At 41.0% G+C, this 16,403-nt stretch overlaps 1 protein-coding gene across 1 annotated transcript in view; it reads left to right on the top strand.

Annotated features, from left to right (window-relative positions):
* Positions 1-16,086, top strand: part of LOC117400106 (cubilin) — a 94,254-nt gene extending 78,168 nt beyond the window's left edge. Inside the window, exons 60-67 of the mRNA XM_033999542.3 lie at positions 2,166-2,371; positions 2,791-2,953; positions 4,438-4,646; positions 8,680-8,824; positions 11,371-11,552; positions 12,027-12,192; positions 12,998-13,233; positions 13,433-16,086. Coding sequence (XP_033855433.3) covers positions 2,166-2,371; positions 2,791-2,953; positions 4,438-4,646; positions 8,680-8,824; positions 11,371-11,552; positions 12,027-12,192; positions 12,998-13,233; positions 13,433-13,540 — 1,415 coding nt within the window. The 3' untranslated portion in view covers positions 13,541-16,086. The remainder of the gene's footprint in view (positions 1-2,165; positions 2,372-2,790; positions 2,954-4,437; positions 4,647-8,679; positions 8,825-11,370; positions 11,553-12,026; positions 12,193-12,997; positions 13,234-13,432) is intronic.
* The last annotated feature ends 317 nt before the right edge of the window (positions 16,087-16,403 follow it).

Below are 16,403 nucleotides of genomic sequence, written 5' to 3'. Positions count from 1 at the left end.
TATATATATATATATATATATATATATATATATATATATATATATATATATATATATATACACTACCGTTCAAAAGTTTGGGGTCACTTAGAAATGTCCTTGTTTTTGAAAGAAAAGCAAATTTTTGGTCCATTAAAATAACATCAAATTGATCAGAAATACAGTGTAGACATTGTTAATGTTGTAAATGACTATTGTAGCTGGAAACGGCTGATTTGTAATGGAACGTCTACATATGCGTACAGAGGCCCATTATCAGCAACCATCAGTCCTGTGTTGCAATGACACGTTGTGTTTGCTAATCCAAGTTTATCATTTTAAAAGGCTAATTGATCATTAGAAAACCCTTTTGCAATTATGTTAGCACAGCTGAAAACTGTTGTGCTGATTAAAGAAGCAATAAAACTGGCCTTCTTTACACTAGTTGAGTATCTTGAGCATTAGCAATTGTGGGTTCGATTACAGGCTAAAAATGGCCAGAAACAAAGCACTTTCTTCTGAAACTCGTCAGTCTATTCTTGTTCTGAGAAATGAAGGCTATTCCATGCGAGAAATTGCCAAGAAACTGAAGATGTCGTACAACGCTGTGTACTACTCCCTTCACAGAACAGCGCAAACTGGCTGTAACCAGAATAGAAAGAGGAGTGGGAGGCCCCGGTGCACAACTGAGCAAGAGGACAAATACATTAGAGTGTCTAGTTTGAGAACAGACGCCTCACAGGTCCTCAACTGGCAGCTTCATTAAATAGTACCCGCAAAACACCAGTCTCAACGTCAACAGTGAAGAGGCGACTCCGGGATGCTGGCCTTCTAGGCAGAGTTGCAAAGAAAAAGCCATATCTCAGACTGGCCAATAAAAAGAAAAGATTAAGATGGACAAAAGAACACAGACACTAGACAGAGGAAGATTGGAAAAAAGTGTTATGGACAGACGAATCTAAGTTTGAGGTGTTCGGATCACAAAGAAGAAAATTCGTGAGACGCAGACCAAATGAAAAGATGCTGGAGGAGTGCTTGACACCATCTGTCAAGCATGGTGGAGGCAATGTGATGGTCTGGGGGTGCTTTGGTGGTGGTAAAGTGGGAGATTTGTACAGGGTAAAAGGGATCTTGAAGAAGGAAGGCTATCACTCCATTTTACAACGCCATGCCATACCCTGTGGACGGCGCTTGATTGGAGCCAATTTCCTCCTACAACAGGACAATGACCCAAAGCACAGCTCCAAACTATGCAAGAACTATTTAGGGAAGAAGCAGTCAGCTGGTATTCTGTCTATAATGGAGTGGCCAGCACAGTCACCGGATCTCAACCCTATTGAGCTGTTGTGGGAGCAGCTTGTCCATATGGTACGTAAGAAGTGCCCATCAAGCCAATCCAACTTGTGGGAGGTGCTTCAGGAAGCATGGGGTGAAATCTTTTCAGATTACCTCAACAAATTGACAACTAGAATGCCAAAGGTCTGCAAGGCTGTAATTGCTGCAAATGGAGGATTCTTTGACGAAAGCAAAGTTTGAAGGACACAATTATTATTTCAATTAAAAATCATTATTTCTAACCTTGTCAATGACTATATTTCCTATTCATTTTGCTATATTTCCTATTCAAACTCATTTCATGTATGTTTTCATGGAAAACAAGGACATTTCTAAGTGACCCCAAACTTTTGAACGGTAGTGTATATATATATATATATATATATATATATATATATATATATATATATATATATATATATATATATATTTATTTTAGCTTGCAAACAGATTGCTTCCTGAGCATAAGGCAGGATACATGTTTTACATCAAAAAAGGTTACCAAACATTGTGGAAAAAGCAAAAAAGTAGTCAAATGGTTATTGATGATAAACAGTGGGCTGTCCACTCATTTTAATTTTCTGATATTCACACATGGGAGCTGAATAAAACCTCCACTAAAAAGTTGGTCAACACCATTTCAAATTCATTTTTGCTGTGGGAACATGTGAGCTAAAGAATCTCCAGTACTTTATATCTTTGAAAGCATGCATTGTAATAACGTATGTGTCTCAGTTCAGCTTTTACATTTTTGAGGTTTTCTGCAGATTTGTGCACAGCATTTTTAGTTTGGGAAGCTGGGTGGAATATCGCTGTTACCTGACATTCATGTGATTTGTTTTCCTGAACAGGACCACAGCAAGGCTGTGGTGGCTACCTGACCGCTCCCAGTGGCTCTTTTGGCTCTCCTGACATCGACTTTGATGGCAAATATGAGGCAAGCCTGGACTGTGTGTGGAACATTGTGGTTCCTCAAAACATGAACGTCAATCTCACATTTTCAAACTTCATCCTGGAAGGGCCTTCTGGAACAATCTGTAGATATGATTATGTTAAGGTATGGGATCCGAATTTGCTGTGTGTATGTGTCACACGTGAGGTTGGAACACACCATGCATTAGACAAAACAGATCAGACCTGCTTTTATACAAAAATAAGGAGTCTGTAACTAGTGCTACAACAAATACAGTTGGTTGATCCAGTCACTAAACAGTATTTGTGATTGTCTATAGCCATACTAATCTATGTTACGGAATGTTTATACAGATTCAGATGAATTAATTCCTTCCCTGAGGTCACAAGTACTCAAACTACTGTATATGGTTTTCTTAATTTATAACTGTGGTTGTTGTTATTGGTTTCTCGAGAGTGACCTGAGAACAAAAGAAAGAAATAAATATCTTCTTTTACTGATTCAGCCCCAAAAGCCCATACACAATTTCTGCTGATCCTACAGTTGATGTCCTCTCTTTTCAGGTGTTTGATGGAGACAATGAGAACTTCCCACTCGTTGGCACTTTCTGTGGCACCACCGTACCGGCTTCTTTTGCCTCCAGCAACAACTTCCTGACAGTGAAGTTTGTCTCAGATAGCTCTGTCAGTTTCAGTGGGTTCAACGCTACCTACACAGCTGTGGAGTGTAAGTAATGATGATTAAAGATTTAACCCAGAGCCATGAAAGCAGCAGGATATACAATACATGTGTTTTTTATTTTTTTCTTGTTGTGCCTAATGGTATGTCTTGTTGATTTAAGTGAACTGCTGTTGGAAGCAGAGGCACCCCCTTTAGAAATAAGAGCTATTTGCAGTGGAAAAAACAACTGGAAGCCATGAGAAGCTGTAGACAAGTCAGGAGTTTGCTGGCTGAATCACTGGTTTTAGGAAGTCATTGTTGGTGGCATCACAGTTTTCAATACATTTCCAAGGATTGAACTATATACTTTACCTAAAAGGCCTTTTACTATTTTTTGGTAATGTGGGAAAATATGTTTTAGCATCGCCAGCTTCTTTCTGCGTACACTGTACCATTTAAAATAAAAAGTGAACTAAATGCCTGAGGAGTGCTGTAGTCAAAGTGCCCCATTTTGTTTTCTAAAATAACGTCATGTTTTAACACTGCTAAGTAAAGAACTCAGAATGGCAATTTAAATGTAGTACTGTCTGTTGTGCTAAGAGAGCCAGGCTCCAGCAGAGCTGACTGAAACATGTATATCAACTGCACTATCAGAGGAGAGAGTACATTTTAACATGTCACACTCTATCTGTAATGTTAACGGTTTTATCCTCTCTTAAAAAAAAAAAAAAAAGAGTTGTACATGTTTAAAAATTTGATGAATTGGTGTTGATTTAGGATGCACTATGAATGAGTGTTGACTTCAAAGGGAAATTTAGTTTTTTGTTCTTTCAGATTATTTGAATTATTATTATTTATTATTATTTATTTCTTAGCAGATGCCCTTATCCAGGGCGACTTACAATTGTTACAAGATATCACATTATTTTTACACACAATTACATTATACATTAAGCATCGACAGAATTATCCATGCTTCTGTCAGTCCCCATGCCTGTCATTAGGTCTTAATAAAAAAATAACTCCCCTATTGACCTCTGATCAGCCTAAAAGATGACCTCACTAATTTAGGACCACCTCTGTCACACCGTGGTGCATCTGCTGATCTTCACTGGTGATCTCACATGGGTGTGTCCAATGGGAGGATTATTTCCCCCAATGATGAGTCATGATTAGTCATTGAGACATTGAGACAGAGACTTACTAATCCTTTATCATCAGTAGCGGAACCCAGTGCTTGGCAGTAGGCCACAGCAGTGTTTGTGGTAAGAATGTCTTTCATTCTGTCAGTAGACATTTAATAACTTACCTGTTATTAAATGTCATTGTAATCTAAGATGCTGGTCAGTAAAACAGAGTCAAAGCTGGTTGTTGCAGACGACTATTACAGTCAAGGTCATCAGAAAACTTCAGTTATAGCTGCCCACAAACAATATTAATTCCTGGATGAAGAGTCAGCAGTTAATGTTAGTGAAACCAATGGCTTTCAGGATTAAAAAAGAAAGAAAAACTTATGTACAGTATTATTCATAATGTTTTCTTTTGTTCAGTGACTTGTGGTGGGTCTCACAATGCCAGCACCACTCCTCAGACCATCACATCTCCTATTTCCTCCAACCCATATCCATCCTCCACCAACTGTCAATGGACCCTGGATGCACCGGCACAGGAAAATGTCAAACTGTCTGTCCAGCGTTTCCACTTGCCACCCAGTCAGAGCTGTTCCCATGACTACCTGGAGTTCAAGGACTGGCCTCCGGTAAACATAGCAATTACCACTCTCAATCTACCTACAGACATATTTGTCCCTTTAGGATTGAGTTTTGTTCTGTTTCCACCAGTGCCAGTTTGTATCCACTTTCGACAAGGAGAAAAACCTTTTAGGGTTTAGGTAGAATCATTTAAATTAATGTTCTGAGTTGTTTCTTACTATGTGAAATGTTGATGTTGTTGCAGGTTGGGGGGATTTAAACAAACAAAATATGGTCTCCTTTCTAATAAATTAATAAATTGTACAGAAGGCTTAATTATAAAGTAATATAGAAACAGACACAAGTGAATGAATTGCAGTGTGAAATTCACCATTGTGGGTCACAGCAGCTTTAAATACATCTGTTTCATCACTCAAATTAGTGGACATATGCACATGACATATGTAAGTCAATAACCCATAACCTTGAGATTAAAAATGACATAATGTTTAAAGCTACCTAACAATAAATGTATTTGTACAATTATTATTATTATTATTATTATTATTATTATTATTATTATTATTATTATTATTATTATTATTATTATTTATTTCTTAGCAGACACCCTTATCCAGGGCGACTTACAATCGTAAGCAAATACATTTCAAGTATCACAGTACAAGTAATAATACAATTAAGAGCAAGATAAATACAATGACTTTGGATCAAGCAAGTACAAGTGTGACAAAATACGATTCAATGATACAGCAGATAAGTGTCAGTGATAGTTACATCAGGATATGATTAAATACAAAATACTACAGATTAAACACTTGGCAGATTACAGTACTCTGAAGTACAGGATTAAATGCAGTAAAATAGGGGGCAGATAAGAGCAAGTAAAGCACATTTAAGGAAGGGTGATAAATGTCCCAGGGGAAAAACAGAGGAGTTCTACAGGTGCTTTCTGAAGAGGTGAGTCTTAAGGAGGCGCCGGAATGTGGTCAGGGACTGGGCAGTCCTGACATCTGTAGGAAGGTCATTCCACCACTGCGGGGCGAGGGTGGAGAAGGAGCGGGCTCTGGAGGCAGGAGAGCGTAGAGAAGCCAGTCTTCTAGTGCAGGCGGAGCGGAGAGGTCGAGTGGGGATGTAGGGAGAGATGAGGGTCTGGAGGTAGCTGGGTGTAGTCTGGTCAAGGCATCTGTAGGCTAGTTCAAGAGTCTTGAACTAGATGTGAGCGGTGATCGGGAGCCAGTGGAGTGAGCGGAGTAGTGGAGTTACGTGGGAGAAGCGAGGCAGAGAGAACACCAGGCAGGCAGCAGAGTTGAGCTGGAGCGGACGGGTGGCGGACGCAGGAAGGCCAGCCAGGAGGGAGTTGCAGTAGTCTAGGCGGGAGAGTACCAAGGCCTGGACCAGGAGCTGGGTGGCGTAGTTGGTGAGGAAGGGTCGGATTCTTCGGATGTTGCTCAGGAAGAATCGGCAAGTGCGTGCCAGAGTGGAGATGTACTGGGAATAAGAGAGGCAGAGGTCCAGGGTGACTCCAAGGTTCTTAGCGGAGGAAGAGGGAGAGAGTGTGGTAGATTCCAGAGGAACAGAGATAGAGAGATCAGAGGAGGGGGAGGAGGAGGGAAAGAAAAGGAGGTCAGATTTAGAGAGGTTGAGTTTGAGGTGATGCAAGTGCATCCAGGAGGAAATAGCAGACAGACAGGTAGAGATACGGGAGGGGATGGGGAAGGAGAGGAAAATCTGAGCATCATCAGCATAGAAATGGTATGAGAAACCATAGGATGCGATGAAGGGGCCCAGGGAGCGGGTGTAGAGAGAGAACAGGAGAGGACCCAAGACTGACCCTTGGGGGACTCCTGTTGAGAGAGGGCAAGGTGTGGAGGTTGCTCCACGCCAGGTTACCTGGTAAGTGTGGTTGGAGAGGTGGGAGGAGAACCAGGCCAGAGCAGTGCCAGAGATTCCCAGGTCAGCGAGAGATGATAGTAGAATAGAGTGATCAACAGTATCAAAGGCAGCAGAGAGGTCGAGGAGAATTAGGACAGAGGAGAGAGATGCAGCTCGGGCAGACTTTAGTGAGTTGGTGACAGACAGGAGGGCGGTTTCAGTGGAGTGAGCAGAGCGGAATCCAGATTGGAGAGGGTCGAGCAGAGAGTGGTTGGACAGGAAAGCAGAGAGCTGGCGGTGTACAGTCCGCTCGAGGGTTTTGGAGAGGAAGGGTAGGAGGGAGACAGGACGGTAGCTCTGGAGGGAGGTGGGGTCGAGGGTAGATTTTTTGAGGAGGGGAGTGATAGTCTTTTTTGAAGGCAGAGGGAAAGAGACCAGAAAGGAGAGAGGTGTTGAGAAGGGAGGAGATGAAGGGGAGTAGAGCAGGAGCAGCAGCTTGAAAGAGGTGAGTGGGGAGGGGGTCCAGGGCACACGTGGTGGGTTTGTGACCCTGGAGCAGGGAGGAGAGGTCAGAGTCTGAGAGGGGCGAGAAGGTGGAGAAGGAGGGTGAGTTAGTAGGGGATGCAGTGGGTGTAGGGGTTGGAGCAGGAGGGGGTGCGGGGGGGGAGAGGTGTTAAAGAGTTTGCGGATATCTGAGATTTTAGAAGAGAAGAAGGAGGCAAAGTCATCAGGGGAGATAGAGGAGGGAGGAGGAGGGTTTAGGAGGGAGGAGAAGGTAGAGAATAGTTTACGTGGGTTGTTAGTGGAGGCTTGGATTACAGATTGGAAATAAGTACATTTAGCAGAGGAGAGAGTAGAGGAGAGGAGAGTGTGGTAAAGGTCTAGGGCAGCAGGGAGTTTGGTTCTCTTCCATTTCTTTTCAGCAGATCGCAGTGTGATTCTTGCTGAGTGGAGCGCAGAGGAGAGCCAGGGTTGGGGAGGGGAGGGGCGAGCAGGTCGGGAGGTGAGGGGACAGAGGGAGTTGAGGGAGGAGAAGAGGGTGGAGGTAGCAGAGTCTATGGAGAGTTGTGAAAAGGAGTTGATAGGAGGGAGGTGAGAGAGAGTAGTGGAGGCAAGGACAGAGGGGGAGAGAGAGCGGAGGTTACGGCGAGAGGTGACAGTGGGGGTAGGAGGAGCAGGGAGAGAGGGGAGAGACAGAGAAAAAGAGATGAAATAGTGATCAGAGAGGTCCAGGGGGTGACAGAGAGGGTGGAGGGGCAGCAGGCCCCGGAGAAGGTGAGGTCCAGTTGACGGCCAGCTTCGTGTGTAGGAGGGGATGGAGAGAGACAGAAGTCAAAGGAGTGAAGGAGAGGGAGGAATCCGGCAGAGTGGCTGGGGTTGGAGAGATGGATATTGAAGTCACCTAACAGGACAGTTGGAGTAGACAGAGAGGGGAGGGAGGAGAGTAGATAGTCGAGTTCATCTAGAAAGTGAGCGAGAGGCCCAGGGGGACGGTACAGTACAATTAGCCGGAGTTGACAGGGAGAGGTTAGTTGGACTGCATGAAATTCAAAGGTATTAACAGAGAGTGAGGAGAGGTCGGAGGGGACAGAAAAGAGTAAGGAGGGAGAGAGGAGAAGACCAGTCCCACCTCCCCGTCCAGTGAGACGCGGGGTATGGGACAGGACGTAGAGAGAGGACAGGGCAGCAGGAGTTACAGTGTTATCAGGGGACAGCCAGGTTTCAGTGAAAGCAAGGAAATCGAGAGAGAGAGGTGGGAGGCAAAGGCAGAGATGAAATCAGCTTTGTTAGCAGAAGAGTGACAGTTCCAGAGTGCACCAGAGAGTGTGCGGGAGGGGGGGAGAGGCAGAGGGATGAGGTTGGAGGAGCAGCGGCGGACAGAGGGCAGAGGACGAGGGCGAGAGGACAGAACAGGGATGTGAGAGACAGTCATAGCAGGACAGGTGAGACAAATAGGCACAGTGGAAGCAGTGGGGTGGAGGGTACAGACCTGACTAGTAGATGGCTTCTTCCAGAGCGCTGTTAAGTTCGGATCTATTCGAACAGCGTCTCGGCGCAGGCCTCCCTTCGCTGGACTCCCACAGCTAGACTCCCGGCTCTTTTGTTGAGGCTCTTCGGTTTGCTGGAGCGGAAACAACCAGTTCATTGCTGTATTTGATGACAATGTAATAAGGATTGTTTTTAAAGTTCAGTTTCTGTGCCTTGCAGGGTGATTATGGGCAGGTTCACAGATTCTGCGGGACAGACACTACAATCCCAGACTTCTACACATACGGTCGTACGGTTATGGTGACATATAAATCTGATCACTACTTGGTAGAAAACGGATTCAGTGTAACATATGAGATTGCAGGTATGTTTTAAGTGCAACGGATATGTGTTTATATTACCAATGTTCTTTTTTTAGAAAACTCTTCTTTTTCATAACAACATTTTAATTGAAATTTAAAAGGCAAGCAGATATCACACAACTACAATAAATTCATTTTACATCAATTGTCATATGCACATTGTTTTTGTTTTGCTAATATACACAAGCATATGGGCTGCTCCCAACAGACTCAAAAGCAGTATTGGGGAGTAACACATTGCATGTAACATATCACCTTGATAAAATATATCATCAGTGGAAGCAAGCATTGATAGCTGGATCTTTCAAACGGCAGGTTTACCAAATCTCAAAAAAAAAAAAAAAATATATATATATATATATATAGTGCCTTGCATAAGTATTCACCCCCCTTGGACTTTTCCACATTTTGTAGTGTTACAACCTGGAATTAAAATTGATTTAATTGGGATTTTTACCATTTGATTTACACAACATACTTAATACTTTGAAGGTTGCATAAGTATTCACCCCCCTGAGTCAATACTTGGTAGAAGCACCTTTTGCAGCAATTACAGCTGTGAGTCTTTTTGGGTAAGTCTCTACCAGCTTTGCACATCTGGATCCTGCAATTTTTGCCCATTCTTCTTGGCAAAATTGCTCAAGCTCTGTCAAGTTGGATGGGGACCGTTGGTGACAGCAATTTTCAAGTCTTGCCACAGATTCTCAATCGGATTGAGGTCTGGGCTTTGACTGGGCCATTCTAAGACATTCAGGTTCTTGTTTTTAAACCACTCCAGTGTAGCTTTGGCTGTGTGTTTAGGGTCATTGTCTTGCTGGAAGGTGAACCTTCGCCCCAGTCCTAGGTCTCTTGCAGACTGAAACAGGTTTTCCTCTAGAATTTCCCGGTATTTGGCTCCATCCATCTTGCCCTCAATCCTGACCAGTTTCCCAGTCCCTGCCGATGAAAAGCATCCCCATAACATGATGCTGTCACCACCATGCTTCACCGTGGGGATGGTGTTCTCAGGGTGATGAGCAGTGTTGGCTTTGCGCCACACATAGCGTTTTGCGCTAAGGCCAAAAAGTTCAGTTTTGGTCTCATCAGACCAGAGAACCTTTTTACACATGTTTTCTGTGTCTCCCACATGCCTTTTGGCAAAATCCAAACAGGATTTGATATGGGTTTTTTTCAGCAATGGCTTTCTTCTCACCACTCTTTCATAAAGCCCAGCTTTGTGGAGCGTCCAGGTTATATTTTCCCATGGACGGTTTCTCCCATCTCAGCTGTGGATCTCTCCAGCTCCTTCAGAGTTACCATTGGCCTCTTGGTTGCTTCTCTGACTAATGCCCACCTTACCTGGTCACTGAGTTTTGGTGGACGGCCTTCTCTAGGCAGAGTCGCGGTTGTGCCATATTCTTTCCATTTTTTAATAATGGATTTAACGGTGCTCCGGGGGATGTTCAAAGTTTGGGATATTTTTTTATAACCCAAGCCTGATTGGTGCTTCTCCAGAACTTTATCCCTGACTTGTTTTGATAGCTCCTTGGTCTTCATGATGCTGTTTGTTTAGATATGCTCTAACAAACTCTGGGGCCTTCCAGAAACAGGTGTATTTAATCTGAGATCATGGGACACTTTAATTGCACACAGGTGGACTCCATTCAACTAATTATGTGACTTCTGAAGGCAATTGGTTGCACCAGAGCTTATTTAAGGGTGTCACAGCAAAGGGGGTGAATACTTATGCAATCAAGACTTTTCAGTTTTTTATTTGTAAATAATTTTGAAAAATATGTAGATTGTTTTTCCCCACTTTGACATTATGGACTATTTTGTGTAGATCAGTGACAGAAAATCCTAATTAAATCCATTTTAATTCCAGGTTGTAACACTACAAAATGTGGAAAGTCCAGGGGGGGTGAATACTTATGCAAGGCACTATATATATATATATATATATATATATATATATATATATATATATATATATATATATATATATATATATATATATATATATATACTGAACATCAAAAGAAACATATCACTTATATTTGGATAAAATGTGATCGAAAAATGACAAACTGTTTTAGAGCAGGTGCAGTGACTTTTTATTGTGCTGATTAACAATTGACATCATGAAAACGCTGCACAATGATTTGTCGATCTTGGGCAGGTGTTGTGGTTGTGACTCTTGGTCTCCCAGTTCATGGCCTGTCATTGATTGCATGAAGGCGCTGCTTTCTTGACAGACGTGGCATATTGTTTTTTTTCTGTGATTTTCTTTATTGCTTTTATTCAAGCTTGCAATTCAACAGCTGAAATCACTCTTATGCTTCGGTCATAGTCACTCAAGCGCGTCATGGTCAAGGATGAATGATCAAGTGATTAAAAAGTAACCAAAAACATTTTGTCAATGTGCATCATTTATATACCTTATTTTTTTCAAAAATAAATGTGTTATAATAGTGATAAGTTTCTTTTGATGCTCGGTGTGTGTGTATTTTTAATATCAGTTTATATAATAAACTGATATTAAAAATAAATTAAATGTATTTTACTTTAGGTTGCAGCAGAGAGTACAATCAAACCTTTGGATATTTGAAGAGTCCAGGCTGGCCCGGCATCTACCATCAAAACCTGAACTGTGTCATTATTCTTAGAGCCCCACAAAACAACACCATCTCACTCTTTTTTGATGCCTTTGATCTGGAATCTCACACAACCTGCAGCTATGACTACTTGGAGGTGAGTGAATTGTTAAAGTTGTTTTGAAAAAAAAACAGTGTTTCTGCATTTTGAAATGTGTAAAGTGTCTTTTATATGAGTTTGGAAGATTTTAAAATAGGTGTTTCTACACACAAAAAGATAACAGGGTTTCATTGTGTTCATGAAGTGCACAATATTTGTGTTGGGTACATTTATAAAGAGGAAACCTTACATGCTCTTGTACTTGAAACCTGTTTATCAGGATAAGATGTCACTGGCTACTTGTACTGGACACGTGTCATAATCCTTGTTTAAAGCCACACAGTGAATTCTAAAACAAAGTAATTTCTTATAGCCTCCTCCCCAGTTTAGACCAAATCCAATGTATGGCCCCAAGGGCGTAAACGCATACAAACATTGATCAAATGATAAAAGCAATTCAAAGCCTTCACCCTCATTCGCAAGAAGTTACATTTCACCAAATCCTTGAACACGTTTTCACTTGTGTTTCAGATCAGAAATGGCAGCACTGCGTCTGACACACTGCTGGGTAAATACTGTGGTCAGGCCCTGCCTAATCCAGTCTTCCCAAACAGCAACCTGCTGTACCTCCACTTCCAAAGTGATTTCTCACAGAGTCGCAATGGCTTTGAGATCACCTGGACCTCCTCTCCAAATGGTAAGACAAAGGCCTTAAAGTGATCTTGTTCAAAATACATGAATTGTTTCTACTCATACCCATTACAAAGTTATTCTCATCAACGATAGCTTAAAAAAAAGCAATTATTGACAACAAAAGCTCACCAGAGAAGTAAAGTCAGTTTCTTGTGCGATCCTGACTTTTTATCCTGTTGCACAAGCTTGGAGACTGTTTGCCCAAGGTCAAACAGTGATCCGGTGGCTACATTGACATCTCTTGATTCTAAACAGCGGGTTTTGTTCTAGGCCTTGTTGTGCAACTTGCACCAATACCGACTTGGCTTTTAGGAGCAGTGCAAAACATCAGCCCCCATTTATGACATCATAGAGTGCAGAATCATAGTCCACCTATAAGCATAGTTGGTTGATTGGCAAAGTATGAACACAACACTTATTGTGCATGTTTGTATAATAATAATACTATTGTAATGTACATAGTATATGTTGTGTGTTCCCAATTACTTTATACATTGAGTTTTGACATTATTTTTGTAAATGGGTGAATATTTGTAAAACAAATGTACAAGGTCCACACCAAAAACTTACTTTCTGAAGAAAGAGCTTTTGGGACAGTGACTGCTCGAATTTGAACACAATTGACAAAGAGTATCAATGGATCGCCTTTCGGATTGTCCTATCACCCTTCTGAAAAAAAAAAAAAAACTACTGTCCTTTTATCAATTTATATAACCCATAATCTTGGCAAGCCTATTTAAGATTCGTTTCACTAAATGATAAAAATTGAATTTATTTCTAAATGTATTTTGAAATGTATTATTTTATAGGGTGCGGGGGCACACTGTACGGAGACCATGGCTCCTTTACCAGTCCAAACTACCCTGGAACCTACAATAATAACACAGACTGTGAGTGGACCATTGTAGCACCAGTTGGGCGTGTGGTTACAGTCAACTTTGCCTTCATCAGCATTGATGACCCAGGAGACTGTTTGAACAACTATCTGAAGCTGTACAACGGTCCAGATGCAAGCACACCCCCAGTAGGGCCGTATTGTGGACTGGTATGGATTTTCTTGTTTTAATTGTTTTATTTTATGTTCTAGATAAATGTATTGCTCAAAACACATGAAAAAATAATTAGGCTGGAACCTGATGTCTGGTATGCAACTGTGCTTCATGATCTACTGTCATCTAGTGGGATGTTTATTCATCTGTATCTAAGTGAAAAGCTGATAGATTTTGTTTCTCTATTTCATACAGGAAACGAATATCGCTCCCTTTACGTCTACATCTCACCAAGTCTTTGTCAAGTTTCACACTGAATACTCAACACTGCCATCAGGATTCAGGCTGACGTGGACTAGCTAAAGAAAGGGGTTCTGCAGGGAGCGTGCAAGACGGGTTTCAAGACATCATGACAATGTTGTTGGATAAGCCCAAAAAGGACACAAATTAAAAGTTTGCACTGCTGTTTCAAGCCAAATTTTAACTGCCCTTTCCTGTGCAATCTTTTGCAGAAATTTCAGAAATATCGACTGTCGAATTATGTTTAGAAATTATAAAACAATTATTTTAGATCAGTACTTTTGTTTATAAATAAATTGAAATGTTACTTTTGCATAATTTGTATTAGTATGTTTTTTTTTTTTATACGTTTTTGCATGTGTGCTATATCTGTTTACTATGCATTGAAGTGTAATGAACATGACCAGCAAGAATGGTGCCATTAACCTGTGGACTGACCAGCAGCGATTACCTCAGTGAGCATCAGTAATTTCGTCAGTCTTGGATTCAGAACCTGCCTATGAAGGGGCTACTATTTCAATTTGCCAGTCTTACGTATCATGACTGAAACTGACTTTCAACATGGAGATGCAGCTTTTATATATTACAGAACATAGAGTCGTTAAAATATCAAATTGATCAGTAATGGCAGGCTCATTTTCACAACGAAAGTGTTGTATATAATTTACTTCCACAGCTTCCCTTTTGTTTCTTACTGGGTCAGACTAACATTTGAAAACTAGCAACATAGTGAGAGCTATTTAATTATCCTGTCTAGTGTTCTCTTGGCCACATGTCAAGAGATATCTTGACTGCTGCCCAATCAGAGATGTCTTACTACGTGTCTGGGAGATTGTTATAAAAGCAAGACACTGACAGACAGCTCGAATAAGCCGCTGACAAGAATTTGGAACAAGTAACGGAAGATTGCTTTAAGTAATGTTTTGATAAGCTGTGCAATACAGTTTATTTTTAGCTGCTCAGCTTTTTTTTAATTGTTTTTTTACTTGCACCTCAGTAAAACTGCATTTTAGTTAAACAAAATTGACTCAAATATTCTAGTGATGCTCTGATAATTGTCTTTTATATGAGTTATATAACAAGTCATATTAGTAACTGGTATCATTAAACAATATATACTGGTAATGTGTGAATATCTGTGTAAGCATATACGCACACTGTGGGCACAAATTATAAATAATAAAAATTACCAAATGATGCTGCCAGGTGACACCTAACTACAAATAAAACAAAAACAAAAAAAACCCATAAGATTCAAAGGTAATCAATAACACCTTGAAGAAGAGTTCCTTTAATGACGATATCAATTTTTTGTTATTGTTGGGTATTTTTTAGTAATAAAAAACACGGCTAAACAATTCAGCATTGTTCACTTAAGGGTTCCCTAAAATAAGACAATGCATTTACAAAGAAAACAAATTGTTCTTTATGTTTTTTGGCATCAGTTCCAAAGCCTGCGTGTAATACATTCTTGATTTTAAAAATATATATGTATTACGTGTCAGTGTAAAACCTTACACTCTGTGAAACTCTTCCGGCAATGTAATTTCTGGATACATCCAATTATCAGCTTACAGAACTCTCTGCAGACTGTAATGACTGAGCCACTTGCCATCCATCAGCAGCTACAATGCCTGGTATCAACCAAACTTGTACTGTTTTGTCTTTTGAAATATCATTTAAGATTGGAATTAGAAAAAGAAAATGTATTGCTTAAATCAGACACAGTGCACAGCTTAAGCATACTCCTATTTGTTATATCATGGTCTGGGAGGCCAGGGTGTTTTATACAGCTACAAGAAGGATTTATAGAAGTGGATTGACTCTAATTTACAATGTATATAGTTACAATCAGGATGTGTTACAGTACAATATGGTTTACTTTGCATGCAATTGTGAGTAAAATATTTTTGAATACTTGTGACAGAGAGCGAGTTAATCCTAGTCAACAATCTTCCTCCTGACCTGTGAGGGCGCTGTGTAACAGGAACAGTGTGCCCCGGACTGGATGGTTCCGCAGTTCATTCCAGGGTCAGTCGGAACCAGCCATCCAGGATGGGGGTGGAGTCACAATACCCTAGTAGCAATGTGTCAGTCATGGATTGGAGGAGACGTGATTGAACTAGCTATCGGAGGGGGCGTGACTAAAGGTATTTCAGGGGATGTGACGATGCAATCTGTTCCTTTGTTATGGTTACGAAAAAACCTGTAAAGGACTGAAGCGAAAAATAACCGTGTTCCGTGTTGTATTGTCATATTAACTAATATTTGTTTGTCATTATTAGACGGCTAAACTATCCGGGAGCTGCCGCTACAAAGCCAGTATTAAACCTGGACTGCACTGCACCATTGTTTACTATAAACGTGTATTGCACCACCTGCACAAAGAGCACTCGCTACTGGATTAAGTGATCGTGTCTGTATTTGTGTGTGTCTTATTATTTCGGGACTGAACCCTGTAGTTTAACTGAGCGATACACACTGGTGTGTAGAGCCAGTTATTATTAGTTATCGGACAATAAAGAGCTGTTTAACCGTGAACTGTGTTGTTTCAAATCATTCCTGGTAGTCTGTGAAATGGGTTCTGACCACGAATTCAGAAGCTGCTGTTCTGTTCAAGTTGTCTGCCATAGACGCTTGATTTGTAGGCTAGGCCAGCCAAAGTGTATGTACGTCTTTATATCTGTAAGAGCCAGCACCCTTGTGTGCTCAGCAGTGTATTGCCTGCCAAACAAAAGGAAACTTGATGGGGCTGGTTTTTTCATCAATAAAAACACTGTCTGATCTAGCCTGTGCTAAATTAATAGCAGGGAAATAGAACTGGAGATCAACTGCTGCCCTCAAGTGAAATGACCTTAACAAAGACGTTTAACAGAGACACGTTTTAAAAAAACAAAACAAAACTGTATTTGAATAATCAAAATAT

The sequence above is a fragment of the Acipenser ruthenus genome, chromosome 4, assembly GCF_902713425.1.
Source record: "Acipenser ruthenus chromosome 4, fAciRut3.2 maternal haplotype, whole genome shotgun sequence".
Taxonomy (NCBI): domain Eukaryota; kingdom Metazoa; phylum Chordata; class Actinopteri; order Acipenseriformes; family Acipenseridae; genus Acipenser; species Acipenser ruthenus.
The sequence above is the reverse complement of the archived record's forward strand: the minus strand, read 5'-3'. Positions and strand labels throughout refer to the sequence as shown.